Below are 24,119 nucleotides of genomic sequence, written 5' to 3'. Positions count from 1 at the left end.
ATCTAAAACTAAAGAGCTGATTGGGTTAAGAGGGTCTCCTCCCTCCTTTTTCTTGCCACAGCTATAAAGCAGTCTTATTTACACCAGTCCAATCACTAGCAAAAACCACCAGAGACTACTTTCTCTGGCAGCTACGAAATGTGGGCTCAGTTGAGAAGGTGTGATCCATTTTCAGTACAGCTGTTATAGAGACGTACAACTTTCTCAAACCTGTCTTGGTACGATAACCTAACCAATTAGGACAAACAACTTAAACATACAGCTTCCAGGATCGCTGGTTGCAGACTGACTTTCATAGCTTCACACTATGTCACCACCACCAGAATCACCAGGAAGGCTAGAAGCATCACTAAAGACCAGTCCCACCCTGCACCTCACTTTTTCCATCAGGCAAAAGATACAGGAGTATTACTGTAAGCTACAAGCTATTGGGTACTTAAGTAATGCATTGTGCTAATTCAGTTTACCTACATCTGATTAACCGAATCTGAATGAAACTTTACATATGAATCATGCATTTGCATGAGGATGCATATATCAATGCACATTGCTCGCTCTCATACTTGTGTAGGACTTTATTCATCTTTTAAAGTATGTCAGTACATTAATCCAGAGAAATTCATATTCTTCTGTGTGTTAATCATTTGGGTGGGGGTTCTGTCTACATCTTCAATCGGCACAGCTCGATAATGCAAAGGGCTGCAATGAGTTGCTGCTTGTCTGTTATTTCCTCGGCGAACTCGTGGATGCTGTGTGTGTTTTATCTTGGAAACATAAACAGCGGATGATTGACAATGCCGGGTTGATATCTTGACCTTGTGGAGGAATTTCTTCCCGAGTTCTCCCTTTGACTCTCTTTCAGTCAGTCTCTGTGTTTGACATCACACATCTGTCCTTTGGAGACTGCAGAGCTGCTCAGATTTGATGCATAAAATTCTGAGTCTTGAGGCCTTTTCTACTTGACTGTCACATCTCATATGATGCAAGCTCAGCTGAGAAGTAAACAAGCTGGATTTTTCTTCACCCTCCCTTCAGTGATTCTTTTGTTCTGTCTGCGTGTCTTGACAGTTAGATACATTATCAAGTCACTTTCACAGCCCGCCTGACCCTTAGGGGTGACATTCACAGAACCGAACTGGTGTCATCTGTGTTCACACATCATCTCCAAGCCATGTCTGAGAATCAGGCAAGGGCATTGTCTGAAGTTACCCTCCCTCACATGTAACGCACAAGAAGAGCTGGTCAGTTTCAGACACGTTCTCGCTTCTGGAAACACTGCCCAGTTTAGGTCAGGATGCTATCTGTCATGTGTCCTGTGTCCTGGATGGAGGGTGCAGGACACGGGACACATGCAATTCACCCGACTTAAACCTGAGCTTTTCGACATGGACACAAATCTCAATTCTTTAGAAGCATATTGGAAAATTACTTTACTGCTCACTGATCTAAATATAAATCACGTAGGTCATGGTCTCAATCAGTACTTTCCAGTCTTATTAAGCACACCATGAGATTCATTTTGCACATTTTTGCACCCGTAAAACAGATGCAAAAAGCAGGGTATGCTTTGGTGCATGGTTTTCTTGCTAAACAGTGTTACCATATTAGACTGCAGTGTCTTCCACAGAGACAGGACACAGAGAGACCAGACACACACAGAAAGGTAAACAAACACAGACACTTAACAGGAGACATGGGGAACTGAAACTCCGGGAATCAAGATAAGCAATCACTACAACCTAGAATACAAAAGTGTAAGAACAAAAACTAAGCTCAAAGGCAGACTAAGAAAAGAAGAAGACCAGATGCTTTAAACAAAATCATCAAAGCTCAGATTATAACAAAAACAGAGGATAATAAAGATCAATCAGAATTTAGATTCCAAACACAAGCTCTGGGCCAAACACCCAAAACACACGACATATATTATATATATGTTATACAAGGTTCTCCCTTTGTGCAGTGCTACCTCTTCACCAGGGCCAATACCTACATGCACATTTGCTAAGCTATGATAGACCATAGCTTAGCAAATGGTCTATCATAGCTAATGGTAGGAGTTAAAATGGTGACTACGGTCATCAGCATATACTGAAATACAATCACCATGAGCTTTTCACACAATTTCAGGAGAATGAGGTCAGGACATTTTCAACAGTTTGTCTTTCTCGGATGAAACAGCAGAAAATGGACCACCTTACATTACTGGGAATATTGTGATTTAGGTGAGTTAGCTTACTGAATAGAGCGTGCAGGAAGCAGCGCGCATGCAGTGAATGCACTGAAAATTTGCAGACTGGCAAAACCTGATGACAGTAGGGAGATGCCAGGTTAATGTCTGACACAGCATGTATCACACGTGCTCATCTGTTGGGTGATGTGTGAAATTAACGATTAAGTATTGCTGGGTATTACTTTGGGTGAAATCTTCTAAATTATAGTCTTACTGTAAAAAGAGTGCTCAAACTGTACCTTTCCTTACTTTATGGCTGTACAAAAGTGTAAAGTCTGCCGTTATGCCTGGAGCCATTTACATGATTCATCACTTTACGACCACAAGAATCACGGGGTTCCTGGAGAGGCACTGGGGTGCAGCCAGGAGGAAGCCAAAATATAATGGGACAAACTTTACGATGAGATTTCAGGAGCCTAAATGATAGGAAGTGAAAGGGTAGGTGAAGCTGAGTAGCTGCAGGGGGAAATTCTGGCTGTTCTGCACACCCAGCTCTCCTCTGAGCCCCCTCCTTGTGTGTCACAGCAGGCATTTCACCACAACACTCAATGCAGTCATTGAACAGGTAATAAGATTTTTGCCTTTAGCTGCGAGACTTAATACTTGTGGATCTCTTCTTTCCACGCTTCCACTCTCGACGTTTACCATCGGGTAATGGTAAACACTTGATGTGCTCTTGAGTTTACCAAGAAGCAGACTGACAGAGAAGAGCCATCTGTAGCCCACTTCAAACTACGTAATAAAGTGTATATGATAAAAGTATGAAAATGCAAAATAAACAGACTTCAGTTGCATAAATCTTGTAATGTAATCTGGTAAATGAATAAAAGAGCCTTTTAAACCTTAAGGGTTCTGTTAAATGATACAATGTATCTATTTATACACACCAGCGGCAGCAGATCATGAACAATTAGTGGAGTAACAGCTCTACCGCCTGTGCCATGGCTGCCAACAGATGTCTATTTGTCTTTTACTTCCAAGGAGCTAGACTTTAATGTCTTAAAGTGGTCTTGAGCAATAATTTGATTGTTTTTTGGGGTTTTTTCGGACATTGGCTGCTTTTTCACTCATTTTTAGCCAGTTTCTTACACATTTACCTATCAGTGAAAGATCCTGGTTCAGTCATAGAGGACAACTAAGAGTAGTTCTCAGACCGGCTGTTCCACATACTGTGGATGGTACCTTTATCTGATAATAGACAGTCTCTGCAGGTAGAGGGGCTATCCGTAGATGCCAGTCGAGAACCCCGTTCAGTCCATCTAACCAAAAAGTTGGTATATCTCAACACTGTGTGTCCTTAAAAGACCCGAGGAAACTGGAGGACAAGAGACACTTTTTGACGTTCCTAAAAGAACGAAATTGTTTGCTATTAAGATAAACATGATCTGAATAGGAAAAAATCCAAAGACCTGAGTATCTAGCCCTTCAATTGACCACATAATTGTGCATTTATTTGTATGGACACGTGTTTGCTTTCAAAGAGGATTAGCTGTACAATAGCTCCTTGTCCCAGAGGGGATACTTTTTTTCCCCAGTTCAAATATGTTGACACTGTAGTGTCTGTTATCTCTCTGCTGTAGCAACAGAGCTCCTGTCCTTGTTTGCTTAATTAATACTTTGTTGTGGGATGTTACAGCTAATTGTTGTTACAATTAGAGCCTTGGCTGGAAATACTGTAGCGTCAGAGGCCCTCAGCTAAAGGCAATTAACACCAGAGCGCTTCCAAGATTTATCAGACAAGAATAGTCGTCAGGGAAGTGGTTCTAAAACTTCCAATTAAAATCAGAACGTGCTGCTTTTGAGGCACAGGGGTGGATACAAAGCTAGAAGATAGGTCCTTGTACTTATTTATGTAATAAAAAACCAAGCAAAACTACATTTAAAGGGTATATCAGTGAGAATATGCTGGGGTATTTCCAAATGCTAAGGAATCTGGGGGATTTTGGGGGAATGTTACAGTCAAAATTCAAATTAGGATTAAAAAGCTCTTCAAGATTGATTGCTTGAGGCTTGAGATTTAGAAGCAGGGATTTAAAGTTAGCACGCAGGTTCTTCCCCTGGGAAAAATACTCAAAATATAATCGACAGGAAGACACTTGTTCGAGTCCTTAACCTGAATTTTAATGATTATAACAATTTTAGATAGTCCCACAGTTTTGGATTGGGAATGCATGAATCTCCAGCAACACTTGTAGAACACCTTCACTGTGATACGAACAGATCCCTGCTCTGCAGAAGAATGTCTGGACCTATCATGCTGCATTTGATGTCATACTGTTACAATCGTGGCTGTTCATTTTAAATAAAGTCAACGTTTCAAATAATGACTTGAGTGTGAGTTTGAGAGCCAAACACTCAGAGATCAGATTCCTCTCTTCAGTCACAAGAGATAAGATGTTGTTAAAGACTGTGAGCACAGAAGTACCACCCACCTGTGGTTCAAATCTTTTGTTTACAAAGAGTAGCCAATCAGAAAAAGATTAGTGTACAAGAGGGGGGAGATACCTTATTTTAGACTCTGGAGAAACACCAGAGTATGATAAATAACTCTGAGTCACGAAAAGCTACTGCAAGAGAGTCTAAGAATAAAAGTATTGGGAGTGAGCATAATTAGTTGCATTTGATTCATTGACTTTCATGCACAAAAGACCTTGGACTTGATTATTGTCAAATTAAACAAATTTGCTCTGAGGCAAAAAAAATCCTGTTACAAACTGAGCTGAACTCCTGCTCTGCTGGATGGGGATCTGGGGCTTTTGAGGCTCGGTTATCGTCTTGGGCTGCTTGCCATGGTGAGACTGCAACAAGTAATCCAGGTGAGTTTTTATTCCCACGGAAATACTGCAGTTTTATCCAGTTACCAACATCTTAAATTCACACAGAAGGTTCCTTGGCCATCTACTATAGTCCTCCCGTGTTTGGGCAAAAGTGAGGAGGGTCTCTCTCTTACATGAGGCTCATAAAGGACCCTTTGGCATCGCATTTAAAGGCACTGGGTTCTCTTTTTTTAACATGCAGGATTAACCTAAAACACCCCAAATCTTTTCCTATGTTTAAACAAATTTTCATAAACAAAAATGCCCTGTGAGTAAAAGCGAATTCAAGTGTGTTATGTAATAACAAAACTGATACAAGATGTGTTATCCCTGACCCAATGAGGCACGTGTCAAAAATGTAAAACATTTAGTTTTTTAAATCCAATTGTTTTTATATATATATATATATATATATATATATATATATATATATATATATATATATATATATATATATATAGTGCTGAATCACAATAGTCACCTCAACACACATTACATTGTAAGGTAAAGACCCTACAATATTACAGAGGAAAACCTCAATGATCAGATAACCCGCTATGAGTAAGAACTTTGCGACAGTGGGAAGAAAAAACTCACTTTTTATAGGAAGAAACCTCCAACAAAACCATGCTCAGGGAGGAGCCGCGTCTGTCGACATCTGGGCTTGTTTCACATCGTAGGATGAAGATGTTAAACATCAACATAAATTCGATGACTCAAAGTTTTTGACATGATCAGTGTTATTCTTTTTACCTGAAAGTGCTCTAGGCATATAAATAATTAAAATAATTAAGATTAGTGTAGACACAGAGCTCACAATGTGGGACCCAGATTATCGTATTTTAGTACTGCAAATACCCAAATGCGCTGTTAATTAAAGCCCCGAAAACCTAATGAGACAACACGAACGTGGGGTCCAGAGCAATCGGCTGCTTTTATCCAGTAGGTAATCCAAAGGGTTGGTGTGGATCAAAGAAGAATCAGTGGCAGCAAAGCAGGCATGTACCAAGCTGATAAATCGGAGTGAATCAGTGTGATACATCTGCTGAAATACACAATCCTGCACGCCGACAGTGAACAAAAACCAGGCTGTATGTGGATGACCCATATATGTAAAAAAAACTTGTTGAAGCAGGCGATGCGACATCAAAAGTTGTTTTTCCTCAAAAAGCGCAGTGCAGTCCAATTTAATTGCACCCTGCATAGCTGTGAATACAAGTTTCCACTGCAGCCTCCCAGGAAGGGGTAACCATTCACACTTATGAACTCAAGCGCTGGAAATTCAACAATTACTGTGAATCTAACTAACGGGAAGCTTCTGAGTGCGCTGTACTGCTACTCAAAAGATACCTAGTGTCACGAAATGAGGAAGCTGAGAAAGGTTACTTAGGACAAAGAAATACATGGCCGCGGAGACCTCTATAGGCTGGGCAACGGCACCGTGACTGCGATTAGGTATTGTGGATCAGAAAGATCAGAGTTGATTTCAAGCCTTAAATTTGGATTTTGCAGACTTTCACTGGAATTCTTAATAGGAGCTCGAAAGAGATGTCAGAACAAGTGAATGAGGCCATGATTACGTTAAGTATGGCTGTGTGAGATATTTGTTGACAGTCCAAGTCCAACACAGGAGGGTGGAGTAACTTAGAGCAAGCATTTAAAGGTGATTGTTCACTTCAATCAGGGAAGGAATCACGTGACTCAAAACACTACACATCACCAGGGAATACAAACCCACCAGGAGATTCAAACACACTATAGAAATCAGAGATGAGAGCTGCAGAGCTGAGGTTTACACAGGCATGACCAAAGAGAGATGACGCAACCATGAACAGAGCGAGTCAGATACAATACACTCACAAGATAACAAGAGCTTTTTGACATTTAAAAAGTACTGGGATTCCCTTTTACATTTATGTCATTTAGTCCAAGCAGAAATAGGTTTTGGTCGTGCCGACTCCTCCCCAAATATTTTCATCTTTCTGGAAACACAGAGAAACAGAGTTCTTTTAGCCTCTGTGCATGTACATCTGGTATATTTAAAAATATAAAGAAGTTACAGTTGATTGCATTAACACTTTCTAGTGTGTTATTCTGGGCTGTGTATTTATAATCTGAGTAAGAGTTAACCCTCTGCTGAGAATTAAGCTTCCTTACTTTGTTCCAAGCTTTTAACTAATAACGTGAACTCTGATGAACAGGATATAAGCAGATTATAAAACTCTGAATTCCAAAATTCCAAAACAAAGGTATTTTTATTATATATGCTCCTATATTACATACATATAAAATATACAACATATCTTTGCATTAGAACATACAGAAGTTATTTTGCATTTGGAGGCTTTGCTGCTGGAAGCACATACTGGTGGCAGCGGTGGTTCTCCTGGTCAGTCTCACACAGACAAAAAAATCCCCAACTAATTGTAGTTTATTCTGCTTTGTAGCGGCACCCTTTATTGTACCTTTGCGGACAAAAACTACAAATCCCATACTGCCGCACTACACTGCAGCCCCGCCCCCTGCGTTTGAATGGCAAGTTGTTTGTTTCACTCCAACCAGCTGCTAACTATTCCAGTCGGAGAGCAAACACGGGGAGCAGCGGTCCTCTGCTCTCCATTTAAAAAGGCCGACAAGCTGAGGGAAGCTGGCTAGAAAGCCACTTCCGTTTGTACATTTTTCTTCAAAGTAAGGGCATAGAAAAGAAAACCACATTAAAACTGCCTTTATCCATTCAAATCAATGAGTCTTCAAGGTGGTAGAGTCGATATATTTGGGAATACTGAGGTAATAAACCTTAGAGCCAATTCCCAAGATTATTAAAATAATAATCCTCAAATCTAAGAGACACAAACTAGGTAGTAGTTATTTTTTAATGGGAAACTTATGCAAATGTTTATTCTACTACTACTAATAACAATAATAATAATAGTTTAAGACAGCAGATATAAACAGGAGATAATATAAGACTTGGAACGGATATTTTTTACGGCAGATAAAACATTTGGGAGCCTCCTCACCCTGGCAAAAAAACAAACAAACAAAAAAACAGCTGCCGGGCGCTTTTATTTTGAAAAAAACAGACAGGAAGTGCCAACGTTTCCGCTGGAGGTTTGACAGCAGGTCCGTTTTTACCGCTTTGCTTTCTTTATTCCACCCTGTCGCCCTGCTTCTTTCTCTGTTAAATACGTCTCGGCCTGCCCTCTGAGTGTATTTATTTATTCATGCATCTAATTTGAAAACATTTAGCTTTTTTTTTCTTTTTTACATTTTAGTCCTTCCTCAAATGAGAAGACGTAAAAGATGGAGCTTCATATTTTAGAGCACAGCTTGAAAGTGGCGAGTATAGAGAAAGAGGGGATCCAGATTTGCACTCACGGATTAATAAAACTCGCCTTCCTGGCCTCTAAAACAAGGTAGGTAACTTCCCATTCGTGACGTCCACGTAAAAACACAACCTTTGAATGTTTTTCCATTCTCCTAAGTGCTGTTTACTGTTAACATTAGAGCAAAGTAATGCCCGGGGCTGCATGGACTTGTATGCTTGTGTTACAGAAGGTAGCGGTATTCGCTGGTGCTCCAGCCAGGTCCTTCACAAATGCGGCTGTATGTTTAATAGCCTCTGCTTCCAGTTTCCAGGCCTATCCTTGTTCTGTAGTGTCATTTTGTAGCTCCGTGCCATCTGTAGCTGGGTTGTAGCCAGCAGAAGTGTGTGTTTGTGTGTGGAGGGTGTTTTACCTCTGTCAGGACTATTATAACAACATCAGGAAAAACTTAAACAAGCAGCAGAGGACATTTACACTCTATATATGCTGGATACTGTCCAGCAGAGTGGATGTTAACAGCCAGTCAGCCTGGTGAAACTTTCATTTAAATAGCCCTGGCAGTGACAGGATAGCAGGCCTGTACACCATAGCTCTGTTGTGCAGTTTTTAACACTCTGTTAAAATAAGCCTAAGCAAATTAGTTCACACTCTTGGCTGTGTGTGTGTAGTGTGTGTTTTCTTCCTGGCTATTTTACAAGAGGGAAAGACAGACCTAGTGCAGTGAGGTGGCAATCACGTCTCCCTATTTACTGAGGAGAAGTTACTGATTAAAAACAACAACAACAAAAACAATAACAGTCAGATTACTGATTATTACCTGATGTGATTAAGATTAGCTCAAGGAGCACGGCAGCAGCTGTTGTTCTCATTATTAGCAGATTAGGCTTTTGTTTAATCTAATAGTTGATTGGTCTGTACGAACAGGGAGGAATGCACCAACCATCAGCCAAAATTCAGCAAATACTGCATTCACATGTAAAACAGAGGGGGAATTGAATCCTCGTGTTTTTGGAAGCTGAGACTGTAAAATGTTTGCTACTTTTGCTGGAACAGTTGCGTCAAAGAGTGGCTTAATCTAATCAACCACTCAGTTCAGTCAAATAGTTACAACTCTTTGACTCAATAACATAATGTCATCACCAGCTGCCCCTCTCTGTTGGACTTGTCTCATTTGTGATTACATCTACTTACAGTACTGTGCAAAAGTCTCGAGCCACCCCTTTCTTTATGTTTTGCTTCCATAAAGCCAGACTTCCTTATATTTTTTAAGTGGTCTAGTGCAGTAGTTCTGCAGGCTTTCTGAAAGGTCTTTCAAAGTTTTTCTTTGGACATCGGCTTTGTTCATCTATAGCAGAGGAACTGATGATGATGATCTGAAGGTCATGTCCTTAAGAAATATGAAAAACATGTTGCAAAGACCTGACATAGGAGGTCTCATGGAGTGACCATTTTCAAACCAAATTTGAAAATGCTGGTTTAAATCTTCATCAATATGTATGCAGGTCAGCAGAGAGAGACAACAGTGAGTGCCAAAGGCCATTTTTAAGACATGGTGGAGTCATGGTTTTGGGCTGTATTTCAGCCAGTGGTGTTGGAGATTTTCTCAAAGCTGATAAAATTGTGAACGAAGAAAAATAACATCGGATTTTGATCCAACATGTAATACCTTCTGAAAAGTGTCTGATTGGCAACAGCTTCATTTTTCAGCATGACAACGATCACAAACACATTGTCAGAGCAGTAAACACATAGAAAAATACATATAGACATTATCAGTCATGGATTAGCCTCCCTAGAGCCCAGACCTCAACATTACTAATGAAGTGTGAGATCATCTTTACAGAAAAATGGGTAAAAAGACAGCCAACATCCAAAGAAGAGCTTTGATTGTCTTTCAGGAAACCTGGAGAAATATTCCTGAAGACTACCTAAAGAAATGACAAGAAAACCTATCTAAGAGAGTTCAGTCTGTGTAGAAAAATAAAGGTGGTCATAGCAAAAGTTGACTTTAAAGTGTTAGACTTGTACAAACAAAAATCCCTATAGGATTTTGGACACCGATTTTACTTAGTCATGTGGTCAGAAATGCCTAGATTCCTACCAAATAAACTAACAGAGACTCGCTGCCTTTACTGTGTGTGGACAGATTATGATTACAGCCATGTGACGCTCCCCAAAAGCCCCAGTTTGAGTATTTAGGTGTTAGTTGCTTTAAAAATCAGCTGTTTTAAGTGCAGTGTCATAGTTTTGAGCTTTTAGTTTAGTAATCATTGTTTCCACCACACACTGGTGTGGTAAAATAGGAAATGCAGAACTTATGTGTCAGTGTCAGGAAACACGACACCTGTGGTTTTGTCTTTTTGTTTGTTTTCTTTAAACTAGCTGTTGTTTGTCAGGTTGTCTTTGGTTGATATTTTCAGTTAAAGCAACAGGCAGAGGAGTTATTATCCATGTGATTTTGCACTTTATTGTCACTTATCTCATTTTACTTTGATTTGATTTAGAAAGGGACAAAAATAATCAAATTTTAAAAAGAGCTACAAAAGTTATACAAGTTCTAAATCAGAATCTGAATTAAGACAAGCTCATCAGACATTCTCATTCGGCCCAGTCCAGTTAATGGTGCACTGTGGTGCAGTGGTTGGGACTGTCTCCTTGCAGCAACAAAGTCCTAGGTTTTGATCTCCTAGTCAGCTTTCTGGTTGGAGGTTGCCTGCATGGTTATCTCAGGCTTTTTCCCACAATCCAAAGGCACGCATGTGATTCTGAATTGGCCGTGGATGTGAGGTAGTTAAAATCATAGTGTGAAGTGCTGCATGAATGTCTTTGACTTTGAGAGGTCAGTAAGAGTAGAAAAAAAGAAAAGCAATGCTAGTCCACTTCCATTTTCATCAAATTTTCCAGCCACCTAAATGGATATATGTAAAAGAGCCGTTCTCTCACTGTATTCACAAGTGCAGAGTGTTACATGCATTTCCTGTGTGCGTGCTGCCTGTGGGTGTGATAATGCACTTCGTCCATTTTCTCTGGTGGTACAGTAGAAACGGCTGGTTTGGGTGCGAAGAAAGAAGCTTCACTTAACTTTGTCTTGATTGTTTTTTTCCATTCAGTTTTAACTTGGCGTTTTGCACTTGTCTGTTGTGAAATCCCCCCCCCCCCCCCCCCCCCCCCCCCCCCCGCCACCGCCTCCTGTTGGAGAGCCAGTTAAGGATTGTGAATACAAGCGTGAGTTCAGATTACAGATCTGCTCTTGCAAACATGGGTGTAGATTTCAGAGACGATGCAGGGAGTACTTACAAACTAATATTTAGAACACGTGCATTTATCTCTCGCAGGAAAACCGTGTAAAAAGCAGACGGCTTATTTAGAAAAATAATCACATTACTCAGAGGAATGCCACTGACAAGCGTGAGTGCTTTTCTTCAGCAAAAGGTCTTATTTACTCCCAAAATGTGAATTTCAATTCAGTCAACAACATTGAAAGTTCATACAAACACTGAATATTTCGTGGGAAAGGTAACAATCTCTGTCTTGACCACAATCACACTATTGCCAACTGGAGTGTTTAATTAAGGTTTTAGCAATTCATTTCACAGCAACAATGCGCAACAAGTTGGGGAATATATCTTTTCCCTAACAACCGGTGGTTGCCAAGTGGTCAACAACCAGTCTCGAAGCCCATGTGACTGAGGACTCACACTCACATACAACAACAAGCTCAAACTGTGCTTGTATGTGTGTTGACATAGCGGTGAAAATTTTGAGTAAAAGCTGACTATACTTATTTGAATTTGACACATAATACATGTTTTTCCAGTAGAGTGCTGGATTTTTCTGTTGTCTTTGGGGTTTTTTTCACGTATTTAAATAAAGGCATTTTTAACTTTAAGTTAATGCAAAAAAGAAAATGCACTGGGTGCTCAAAATCTCCTTCACAAAGGCCCCCAGATGCTGTACTTCCTCCCCAGTGTATGAGGGAAACCTACACGAATGCTGCTGGAAGGCAGAGAAACAGAGGAACATATTAAAGTTTCATTTTATTTGATTGAGTAATCATAGCTTAAAGGACTCTTACTCTTTTCAGCCTTACTTGTACACAGTACTTGGTGATTTATGCACATCCCTAAGTCATGCACTGTGTTTCAAGCTGGAGGTTTATGTGGTTGCCATCTATTAATGATTACATAAATTCATTGTTTGACTGTAGGACACGAGTGTCCGTTAGAGGACACTGGTTTTGCAATTTGTTTCTTTTTGTAGTTGTTTCTTTTGCTTTCCCCATGAATCCTCTCTGTACTCTCCCATCCTCCACCTAATGTTGTTGAAGCAGCAACCTCGGCACCCCTTCGTGCCTCCTCTTTGATAAGCCCCTACAACAGTGCGCTTTCATCCCTATCATAGTTCTCTTCTGTGCCTCCTTCTTCCACTGAACATAATATGCATGCATGCGTAAATGATTTCCAGATTTGAGAACTAAAAAGTTTTAATCCAATCTTTTCCTGTAGTTTTTTCATAGACCATCTCATCTTCTTTGCCTTGTCTATTTTTGCTCACATTTACAAAATTGACTCTATTTAGAAATTAATCAAATTTTATGAAAAACTAGCAGTCCTGGAAACGTTCAAGCATGCTCCTAGCAGTCCTAAGAAAGAAACTTGATGCCAGCATGTGGTGATTACATAACATACCTCTCAGTGCAGCCAGCTGATGGAAATGCCCCGTGGTTCTCCTTTAGAGTGAAATTTGATGCTTCTATATTTGAGACGAAGTAAGTAGAATGAAATGCAAAGGATCTTCAGATGTAATCATATAAAAGTATTCTTCCGCATATCACTGGAAGAATATTGGCATATGCCAAAATAGTATCAAGTTATAGTCGTTCTTGCGTGCACACAGTTTAAAATCAATGTAGTGAGTGCCAACACAATCAACTGCTCATCCCACAAGAACAAATGCAGAGTCATGTAAAGGATACAGTAGGACAAAAAAAGTACATTTTCTTAAGCTGCTAGGGTAACAAGTAGAGTGAAACACCTGCCACCACACAGGTGAGACAGTTGTGAACCATTACTGTGTACTCAACTTGATTGCTTAATATGTTTCTTGGTTCAGCTGTTGATTGGCTCTTAAAGGCAGGAGGAAGGCAGCTGTCATCTTTAGCATTTCATTATTCTACAACAGATTTCTATGCAGGATTCATAGACCGCCATGTCTTTGGATATAGTGTCTCTGTGTTTATATGGAGCCAATACTGTCTTTCTAGTTTTAGGCAGAATTAAAAATGCTTCTTATGAACACTCCAATCAGACGACACTGACAGAATAAGGAGATGCAACCCCTTCATGAAGCAGCCGGAAGAATAATTTTACCATGTTAAATAATTCTTTCTGGGCTCGCCTTCCAGCTGAATGTAAATGTGCAGGGATATTGGCGGCTTCTCTTTCTAAATTTGACAGCCTGCCCTTGAATGAAGAGCAATATAATGATTGCAAACACTGAGCTAAACAAACATAATAGATAGCTGGTGAAAAGGACGAATGCTTATCACACCGTTCACATCCCTGGCAAATGTTTCACCTGAAGTCTTCAATTGGTAGGAGTTCAATAAAAAAATGTTAAATATCTATAAACCACAGACTGTATATAAAAGATGGAAGAGTAGAACCAATGCAGAAGTGCATTAATTATTCATTCTTTCTTCTGGTCAGCAGATCGATTGGAGAAAGAACTCCACCTGTATATAAAGTCTACTAGATCACTTTCTCTTGATTCATGACCTCAGTAAACTCTTTCCTGATGAGTTTATGGTCTCAATAACTACTTCCCACTCTTACTGAATACAGCATGATGCTTATGCTGTATATTATGGCCCTGGTTCAGATTGGATGGAGATAGTCAAATTGGGATGATAAAGGAGGGCGGACTTACCTTGTCCAGAGTCCAGTGTTTCTCACACATAGGGTGGCTTAACACTGGGCGATTCATACCGTGAACAAGCATGTTTGATCCCTGCATTTTAAGGATTCGGGCATACACACCCCCAGCACAGATCTTCATCAAAGTTTCTTTTAGTAGCTTACAAATATGTGGAAGGCCAGTGTGTCACCACTTCTCTATTTAAGCCACAAAATGCATGAAATTGTTGACCTCATTGTGCTTTTTAAGCACCTCAAAAGATACTGAGACAAAGTGAACTGTATTCCAGATACACACCGACACTCGGATATATTTCCAGCCACCCAAGCCATGTATTTTTTTATTTTCATGACAGAAGCTAGGGCTGCACGATTAATCGTTAGAAAATCGCGATCTCGATTCATACTTATGTGCGATCTCATTTCCAAATGACAACGATTGTATCGCATTTTGATCCGGGACGTAATCTGCATGAAAACAAGCGCTCACTCTTCCTGCTCAACAAATGACAAGGGCGGAGCCTTATACCACGTGATACAGAAGCTGTGCCATGTGATGCTAAAATTAGCAGGGAAAAAACAACGGAGAGCACGTCAGGGATGACAAGAAAGTGACAGGAGAAAATCCGTCCCGGTCAACCACCCAAACATCAATAACGGGAACCTTATACAGCGCTTCCCTATACCCGTCGAACTCCCGCAGGCACAAAGAAATTACGGAGGCTATTACTTATCACCTGACCAAAGATATGGCTCCATCAACACTGTGCAAAACGAGGGATTTAGGAAAATGATCAACACCCTAGACAAACGCTACACAGTGCCGTCCCGTAACTATTTTTCTATTGTTGCTCTACCTGCTCTATACACGCAGCGTCGAGCAACGGTGGAGACGGAATTTCAAGCAGTACAACATTTTGCGGCAACGACAAAATGTGAGACATTTGTTGTTTTTATGTTTATTTATTGTTTCTATGTCTCAACTGTTACGAAGTTGACGTGCAGTTTAATAAGCGCAATAAATATTTATATTGGAAAAGAAAATCGTGAGAGAATCGTGATCTCAATTCTAAGCAAAAGCATCGTGATTCTCATTTTATGCAAAATCGTGCAGCCCTAACAGAAGCTATCTGTTTTGACATGAAACAATCCCCTCGTTCAGATTTTCAAAGTTCAGTCACTGCTAATTAGCCATCTCTGGCCTGTCCTGACTCCCGTTTCCTCTGGGTGGGCTATTCAGACACTGTTGAGTCAATCCCCAGAGACCCTAATCTTGTGCCTGAGCAGACTCCAACTCCACAGTCTTGGACTCCAGCTTGCATGTTTGTTCTGGTGTGACGATGGCTGCGAGTGCTGGAGGGTCATTCTAACCAGAACCTGCAGCAGATGGAGAAGCGGTTCATGTGTCACTACGATGAGCTCACCAAGGCTGCGGAACAGGACTGCTGTCTCACACTGCACTTCAAGACCTTGAAGTTTGAGCTCACTAACTGATAGTTCCTCCATTATGTAGAGAGTTCATTATTATTATTATTAGAGTGGAAAATATTAAATTTATTGGCATGTCTTGTTTCATGCACCCCAGTCCCATGTCTCAGTTTTCACCACAAATACAGACTAATTGTGTAGGAAATACACGTCTGGTTTGACATCTCTGTAGCTACATCCACCTTTTATATATACTCTGTAATGTAAGTGAAATCACTGTCTTAAGTTAAGAAAAAAGGAAATATCTTGTCAAAGACTAAACAACCCTTAGATCCAGATTAGATGTTTGATTCTGACTTCTAGTGCCACTGACATCGATTCGGTCAATAACCAGCCCTAAATATGAACATTGGTGATGTAAAGATATGGAGATATTCTCCTTATTTAAACTCTTATTCTGTACATTCTTTCAATGCCTCTCCAACTCCTAAATAAAATGATGTATGACTTTATGCAGATCATATATCAGTGTAATTCCATTAATACGTGCCCTGAGTTTTTACAAACACATTTGCAGTGCGGTGGTTGACAGCATAAACTCATTTAAAGGCTCCCTGTGAAGTTCCTTGCAGGCACACAGAATGTGAGTAATGAAGGCTGAATATTCAGAGATCACCCCCACAGTCGGGAGTAGCACAGTAAATCTGTGCAGCTGATCTAGATGGAACAATGTCAAAGACTGAAGTAAGTCATTGATTAGGTGTGTTGCCAGCTCGGGCTCAAGAAAGGCCTCCAGTGCACATCATTCTAACGTTCTCGCTCTGCAACACCCTGCAAGTCAAAGTGACAGTTGACAGCTCATTTAATGCCAGGAGGAAATCCTGCTGTTCCCTCTGAGAACCTTTCTGTTATTCTCTTGTCATTATTCACACCTTTCAGCCAATATGAAGTGTGAGCTTTCAGCAGCTGGTGTGTAAAGAATGTGATTATTAGAGGAGCGTTGTGTGTGTTGTTTTTCCTACTGCACCGTTTTCCATTTGTTGTAAAATCTTTGGGGCTCACTTTTGTCTCTAACATCTTTTACCATCTGAGAACAGTTTAAATGCGATAATCTGAATGTCAAGAGGCAGATATGGTCAGATGTGACTAATGGTTTTCAAAAGTGTCTACTTAATAAAATGATGAGGAACACTGAGTTGTTAATAATCTGTCACTTCTATATGCCATTTACCTCAACAAGGCACATGATGATGCAAATGTAGGTGGGATTTTTCTGTAACGCCCCTGCCCAGATGGGCTTATCAACAGACAAATCTGAAATATATGAGCGCTCAAACAAGTGCAGATCTCAAGTTCACAACAGTTTGACTATGTGCATATTAGAGGTGGGAATCACCATACATCCCACGATACGATATTATCACAATATTTAACTCGCGATACGATATTATTGCAATTTTTTAAAATATTTTGCGATATTCAGATTCTGTACATAAAGGTAAACTTTATCAATATTCATTTTATCTAATAACAAAGTCTCACACTCAGTCTTTCTCTCATTTCAGTTTTATTGTTGACAAATTTGAACGGTTTGTATTACAGTCTAGTCCAACTTAACTGAATGCAACCATCTGGTACAATTACAGCTATTCTGAACTATGCAGTTTATGAAAACTATGCAGCCCCTTCAGCAACTGAAGAATTTGAAAGTAAATTAAAACAAAATATAATTTTACATTAAATAAAAAAGTTTTAAACTTAATTAAAATAAAACATGTCTTAAATTAAAATAAGTAAACTGTCATGTTTATTGCTGCCAAAAACAAGTTAAACACATTTGGACAGTGAAGAAATGTCAGGATTCTTGCTTAGAAAAAGGAGCTGATCAACATGCTCTGAAGTCAGAGCATGTTGATCAGATTGTAACAAAATATCGATTTCTGCTGTCCCTGTATCGATACATTATTAGCAAACAAATATCACAGTATCGATTTTTTCCCCCACCCCTAGTGCATATCTCCTCGGAGATTGGTAGAGCAGCAGTTAGTACTGTTTCTTCACAGCAAGATCAAACCTCCTGGTTGGCTGGAGCCTTCCTGTGTGGAGTGTGCATGTTCCAGGCTGTGTGAGGTCTCTCCAGGTTCTTTGACGTCCTCCTACTGTCCAAACACATGTATGTTTGGTTAACTGATGATTGGAATTTTGCCGTAGGTGAGGCTGCAAAGTGGATAAAGTGCTTAAGTGCAGTACCGTGATGTATGATTATGTGTGAAAAAGGTAAATGTGGCTTATAATGAAGAGCACTCTGAGTGGTCAAATAAGATTAGAAAAGTGCTAAACAATAAAAGCTGGTCCATTTCATGCTGCATCCATAATATGAATTAGCATGGCATTCGCCCAGTGCTCTGGTGGGATGAGTCAGACACGTTGACCCTGAGGGCACTGAGCTCTGCGTGTGTGGGGGAGAAAAAGGTTTTTCCAAATCTGTTTTTAGGCAGTAGCCAAACATTTTAATTGTTTAAATCAGATATGACTGAGGATATCTTTGAAAATATCTACTCAGATCATTATCAAGACTCAGCTCAGTGGCACAACTTGCTTTTAAGACTTTGTCTCCACTGTTGTTGTGCTGAAATTATGCTTGTGCAAGTTTTTCATGAGGTCATTGCAAGTTGCAGTAAGTCAGGTAAATTATAAGTCCAAAACACAAACGTCAGCTGGCTTGTGGTCTAGAGGTGGTCAGTCAGCAAATTCACTTCTTTTAATCGCATAGTGACCAAAGATTCTTTATATAATTTCCAGTCAATGTTTGTGTGAATCTACAGCTACACTGGCCTTTATGAGACTTTAATTAAAGAAACCAAACTCTTAGACAGATAAACCAAAGCTAAAATGAAATGATTTTAATTCCAAACACTTATACCAAAGTTGTATATGTATATGTGTGGCCTAAAACGTACTTACAGATAAGGTTTTTAAGCTAAATGGGATTTCTGTCAGATATAGATGTTTTGAGCTCATAGCCTCAGTATATTTGGTGCATTTAAAAACATCTCTGGATCACGGAGATTCCTGTCAAAGCAAAACTTGCCTTTGTCTTTTGGAGAGGGGTAAATCACTGGGTTTGTGAGCCTCATATTCAATAGAAGATGATGAAGACATGCATTGGTCCTTGTGGGTGTTTATTTAAAGGGGACCTAATATCCTTTTTTCCTTATTTTTTGTAATGATGGTGGATGGTCAAATTAAACATGGTCAAAGTTTCAAATAATCACATAAGCATTTGTGATTAGATTGTGCCAAACGCTCAGTTTGAGACAGATTTTTCTGTGTTTACTGACTTTAATACCCTGCTGCACTTATTTTATACCCAGAAGCACTACCATCATCTTTGTGCAGTCTATAGGTTAATTCCACATGATGTGTGTGTTTATAGTGTGTTAGGAAGGAGAAACAGTGAGACATTATTTTTAAACTTTCCACATATATTCTCCACTGTTTGATCTGCTCTCCCTTTTCTTTTCCCTCCAATTTAGATGCAAGTTTTTCAGTTTGACAGAGACTCCAGAGGACTATACCATCATCGTCGACGAGGAAGGATTTAAAGGTGGGCCTCGCTTTGTGGATACTAATCTTTGAAGTCACTGTGGCAACCAGAGATCAGGCGGCAGGAGAAGGTCGCATTGTGTAATCTATGATTCTCACCAGCACCGCGTGGCTTCGGCTGACACTGTTTGAGCACACTTTGTCATTATAGATGTGAGGCCAAGCTGCTGCTCGCTGTGTTGGCTGAGTGAGTGAATCCGTGTCATTACACACCCTTCTCCAGGGTGACCCTCCTTAGTTACCCTGGAGACTACAGGCTATTTGTTGCGTAACTGGTGCAGGTATTTTCTACTGGTGGCTGGCTCTGTGGGTTATTGTCTTTCTTATATTGAACAGAACTACATTGTGAAATTAAATCATACTGGAAACTCCCAAAAAGATGCATACTATATATCCGTATGCATGTTGATTATGGACAATTAGTCCATAATTAGCCCATGAGTGCACAACCCAGTTCAGTCCACATGTCTTGGGTAGATTATACTTTGTATGTTGTAAATTATATTTGGACATGGATGCAGTTTTGGTAACTTTGCCTCTTTTCACCGTCACAGTAGCTTTTAAATCAAACCACCAACATGTGGTTTAAGTCTAGACTTTCAGCTTTTATTTGAGGGGTTTAACAAAAGTATTATATAACAGTTTAAAAATTGAAGCCATTTTTATACACAGTCCCTCACAGTAATTGGACATTTCACTCATGGGAGTATCATTGCCAGGTGAGCCCTGTTCTCTTTTTTACTTGAATCGGAACTCACCTAGCAACTAAAAGTTATGCTTTATTAGCCTTATTTCCTTTGGGATTTTAAAAAATAAAGCCAGCTCTTCTTTTTACCAGATGTGTTGCCCCCTAATGGCCATTAGAAAGAAGTCCAGCTCTATGACCGCTATGACTGCATTAAACAGTTTGTGTCGAGATAGTGGTAGTCTTAAGTTTTCTTTAACAACTATGAGCAGATTCAGAGTTAAATAGAGGATGGTTTAGTGCATTGACGTCTTATTTACACAGTCTGTGGTTCTTACCTGTGGGGTTCATTATTTTATCCCAGTCACTGGTGTAAACACAACCGTGGCTTCTCTGTGTTGAAGTCATTAGACAGCTAAAGGTACCAGTGACAGGATAATAATGATAAACGTTAAAGCTCAGAGTTATAATGGCTCAAGATAACAAAGAGAGTCATGAAGGCACAAATCTGACTCACGAATGACTCAGAAAGGGAAAAGCTGGTCTAATATTTAATGCTTTTGCTCTGTGACCTTACCTCAAAGCTGTTAAAAGTGTCATATTCCTAATCAGTCAGAAATAAAACTGTATTTATTATGCGAAAGTGAGTACATTACAGATCAAAAAAAGAAAGAAACGAGTGCAGATGAAAACTACTGATACCCAGCTTGTTTTCTTTTTATTCCAAAGCGGTTGTTGGTAAAGATTAAATCCATCCATCTGTGTTGCCGCCTCTATGAAACAATCTGTCTCAAATCTTAACCATTTAATTTTGTGACAGACAAACAACTGTACCAGCTCCACTCCCAACTGTTTCTGATTTCATTTCCAGAGCTGCCCCAGTCGGAGCACATCAGCGTTGCCGACGCCACGTGGGTGGCCCTTAACGTGGTGTCAGGAGGTAGCAACACATCCACTTCACAACCCATAGGAGTCACCAAAATCGCTAAATCAGTCATCGCACCACTGGCCGACCACAACATTTCTGTTTTCATGCTGTCGACCTATCAGACGGACTTCATCCTGGTGAGTGTGAATATTGTTCATGTCAAGGTTCTGTGTGTGAATGGTGTGGGTCTCGACAACCATGTGATGCTCTCACAAAAATGACTCGACACACGGCTCGAGGGCTGGAGCCATCCCAGCTGACATCAACCAATACCATAGGATTAAAAAATGGGTGTAGTCTCTGAGAAAGGTTGGCACAGAAGCCCCTTAAATATCCTTTCTAATAACCAGCAGGGGGCGTTTTGCACTATGGCTTCATGTAGAGTACAATAAACAATATGTTTTTGGGGTGAGGCTTCTCTCAGTTTCACAGTTAGATCTTCCCTTCATTCTTCCATACTATCTTTTGTCCTGTCTCCCTCCCCCTCACTCCCCACCAGAGATGGGCGTTACTTGTAACCCGTTACTTATACTGTAATCTGATTACTTTTTTTCAAGTAACGAGTAAAGTAAGGGATTACTATTGCAAAAACGGTAATTAGATTACCGTTACTTTCCCGTAGGAACGCTGCGTTACTGCGTTACTAAAACCGTGATTTTTTTTTTTTTTGCGAGAATGTCTCATGACAGTGACGTAAGCGAGTGCGACGTTCGTGACAACAATGGATCATATATCAAGTGCGGGGGAGAGTATGAGCGTGCAGCGTTTAAAGCGTGGAAGTACTGACCTTTGAGTTTGATTCCATAAAAAGTGACAAAAACATTAGTGTCTGTTGTGCGTGGGAAGAAAACTTCTTTTTACACCGAAAAAAACCCTAAACAAGCTCCGAGTGCGCTACGACGTAATGGGAAATTCACAGAGAAACTCGTGGCACACCTGCACCAGAGCACACCTCCGCCTACCTCACTCCTGCTTTACAGGTGAAAATAGAGCAACAGGACCGTGAGTCTTTGACTTTATTTATTTTCTGCTGTGTTTTACTTGCATCTATTTGAAAGACTGAGTGTAAACACAAAAAATATATATTTTATGTGCTGGAATGTGCAGAAAATAGGTTTAAATATTAAACAAATTTCTTCCAGTCAGAGAATGGTGCATATAATTACATTTTTGCTTGATGCATTAAGTTAAAAGATTAAAACTAATAAAACAAGTTTTAAAAAGAGACTTTTCCATTTGATTACATTTTGTATGATGGATTATGCAGAAAAAGTAGAATTGGGCTGAAAGATCTATCGCTTTATTACCTATTCAGGTTGTAAATCGTGTTTTTAAAAGGTAACTAAGTAATTAATTACTTTTGAAAATAAGTAATCAATTTGGGGGAAGTAATCAGTAATTAGTTACTGATTACTTTTTTCAAGTAACTTGACCAACACTGATCCCCACTGGTCGCAGCAGCCTGATTCTTCCGGAGGTTTCTTCCTGTTAAAAGGGAGTTTTTCCTTCCCACTGTCAACAAGTGACTGTTAATAGAGGGTGGTCTGATTGTTTTGGTTCTCACTGCAGTAGTGTAGAGGTTTACCTTACATTTTAAATCGCCTTGAGCAGAGTTTTGCTGTGACTTGGCACCTAATAAATAAAATTGAACAGAAATCAAGAACCAAGATGGTGATGCCAAGTCCAAGTTGAGACTTTAAAGTGGGACTTTACAAACCCATGACATCATGGTAGCCCATCTTTTGTATATAGTTGTTGGATGAGAGGCAATACACAGCTGTATACACTGAACAGGCCATCGCTCCATCACATGCTGAGCTAAATCAGAAGTAAACTGTTTGTAGTACCATCCTCTGATCTCACAGGTATTTTAATGGCGATAAGTAGAAAAACAGCACTAGCAACTGCTGCAGTGAGAGCCGCCTCTCCGCTGCTTATTTGCATGCTCAGTGGGAACCACTGGGATGCATTTTAATTGACATGAATCCAGACTGTGCTTCAGGTATCATGACAGTGCTTGACCTCACACAGCCCCCCCGCTGTCAGAGTGAACTGAAAGTGCAGTTTCTTTTTCAGTTCTGTTTAGTCAATATAATTGTGTGTGTTTTGAGCCAACAGTTGATCTGCTTCTTAGCATGCTCGGTGTGTTGCATTATTTGTCTTTTATGCAACTCCTGGCAGCACAGTTGTTTACATCTACAGTGCCTGATATGAAAAAGCAATAACCTTGGATATGCTGTACCTTGCACGGCCCCACTTCTTTTGATTTAGGATGAAATCCTTTCTCGTGCCTTTTTGGCTACAGGGAGTCTTTTTTCCTTTCTTTTTTTATTGCCTTGCATTAATGGAAAAACAAGGCCTGCTGACCAGCTTCAGCATGTTCATGAAAATGAAAAAAAAAAAAACCTGTGCTGATGTTGATAATCTGTTACATAAAGGGGATCAGCAGATCAGCCTCTTGCTGGAATTTAAGGTATCATACTCGGGGCATGCTTCCTGTCTCGACACTGGCTCCTTCCCACTGTCCTAATTGTTGGTATATAAGATGAAAAGAGGTAAAGAAAACGTCCAACACTGACCTTGTTATCCACACCCACAAGCCATCTCCTATCTTCATTTCACTCTGTGTTTCATTGCATTACTGAATCCCTCAGCAGGCCAAAAGACAAACCAGCGTAAGATGTTTTCTTTTTTTCACTGCTATGATCTTTTGTGTTACATAAAGCGGTAAAGCCTGACCCAAACGTTGAATACACCCATTTCAACAGAGCAACAAGCATCCTGACTGAGTCAGTCTGCTCAGATCTGCCACACACACCAGCTTCTCAGGAGCAACAATTACAAGAGCGACAGCTAATACGCCAATTAAATTCATGCCGCCGCCTCCCCCCCCCCCATCCCTTCCCACCTTAAACAGAGATCAGCGTAGTTTTAATTAGAGACAGCAAAGTTAAAGAAATATAAATATTAATTGCTTCATTACCATAATAATTTTGGTGGCTTTTTCTCTACCCCTGCTGTCAGCAATTAGTTTCTAAGAAATCTGGAAAACTAATTTCCTTGAAATTTGCTGTGAAAAGTTCTGGCTCCCCGAGGTCTTCTTGACCCTTTCAACTTAATCTTCTAATTCTCCACAATACATATCAAAGCCACGTGCTCGTGAACCCCGCTCTTAATGCAAT

The 24,119-nt window shown here is 40.0% G+C and overlaps 1 protein-coding gene across 2 annotated transcripts in view; it reads left to right on the top strand.

Annotated features, from left to right (window-relative positions):
* The first annotated feature begins 4,787 nt into the window (after window positions 1-4,787).
* castor2 (cytosolic arginine sensor for mTORC1 subunit 2) overlaps window positions 4,788-24,119 on the top strand; it is a 30,111-nt gene continuing 10,779 nt past the window's right edge. The window contains exons 1-4 of one of the 2 annotated variants that reach the window (XM_087847497.1): window positions 4,788-5,049; window positions 8,325-8,465; window positions 19,255-19,325; window positions 20,881-21,074. In XM_087847497.1, the coding sequence (XP_087703623.1) occupies window positions 8,353-8,465; window positions 19,255-19,325; window positions 20,881-21,074 (378 nt within the window). In that variant the 5' untranslated portion in view covers window positions 4,788-5,049; window positions 8,325-8,352. Of the gene's footprint in view, window positions 5,050-8,130; window positions 8,173-8,324; window positions 8,466-19,254; window positions 19,326-20,880; window positions 21,075-24,119 lie in introns of those variants that run through there. The other variant, XM_087847498.1, reaches the window with a different exon arrangement.

The sequence above is a fragment of the Neolamprologus brichardi genome, chromosome 10 (assembly GCF_056152115.1).
Source record: "Neolamprologus brichardi isolate AB-2024 chromosome 10, ASM5615211v1, whole genome shotgun sequence".
In the NCBI taxonomy this organism is placed as follows: domain Eukaryota; kingdom Metazoa; phylum Chordata; class Actinopteri; order Cichliformes; family Cichlidae; genus Neolamprologus; species Neolamprologus brichardi.
This window is presented reverse-complemented; position numbering and strand designations above follow the sequence as displayed.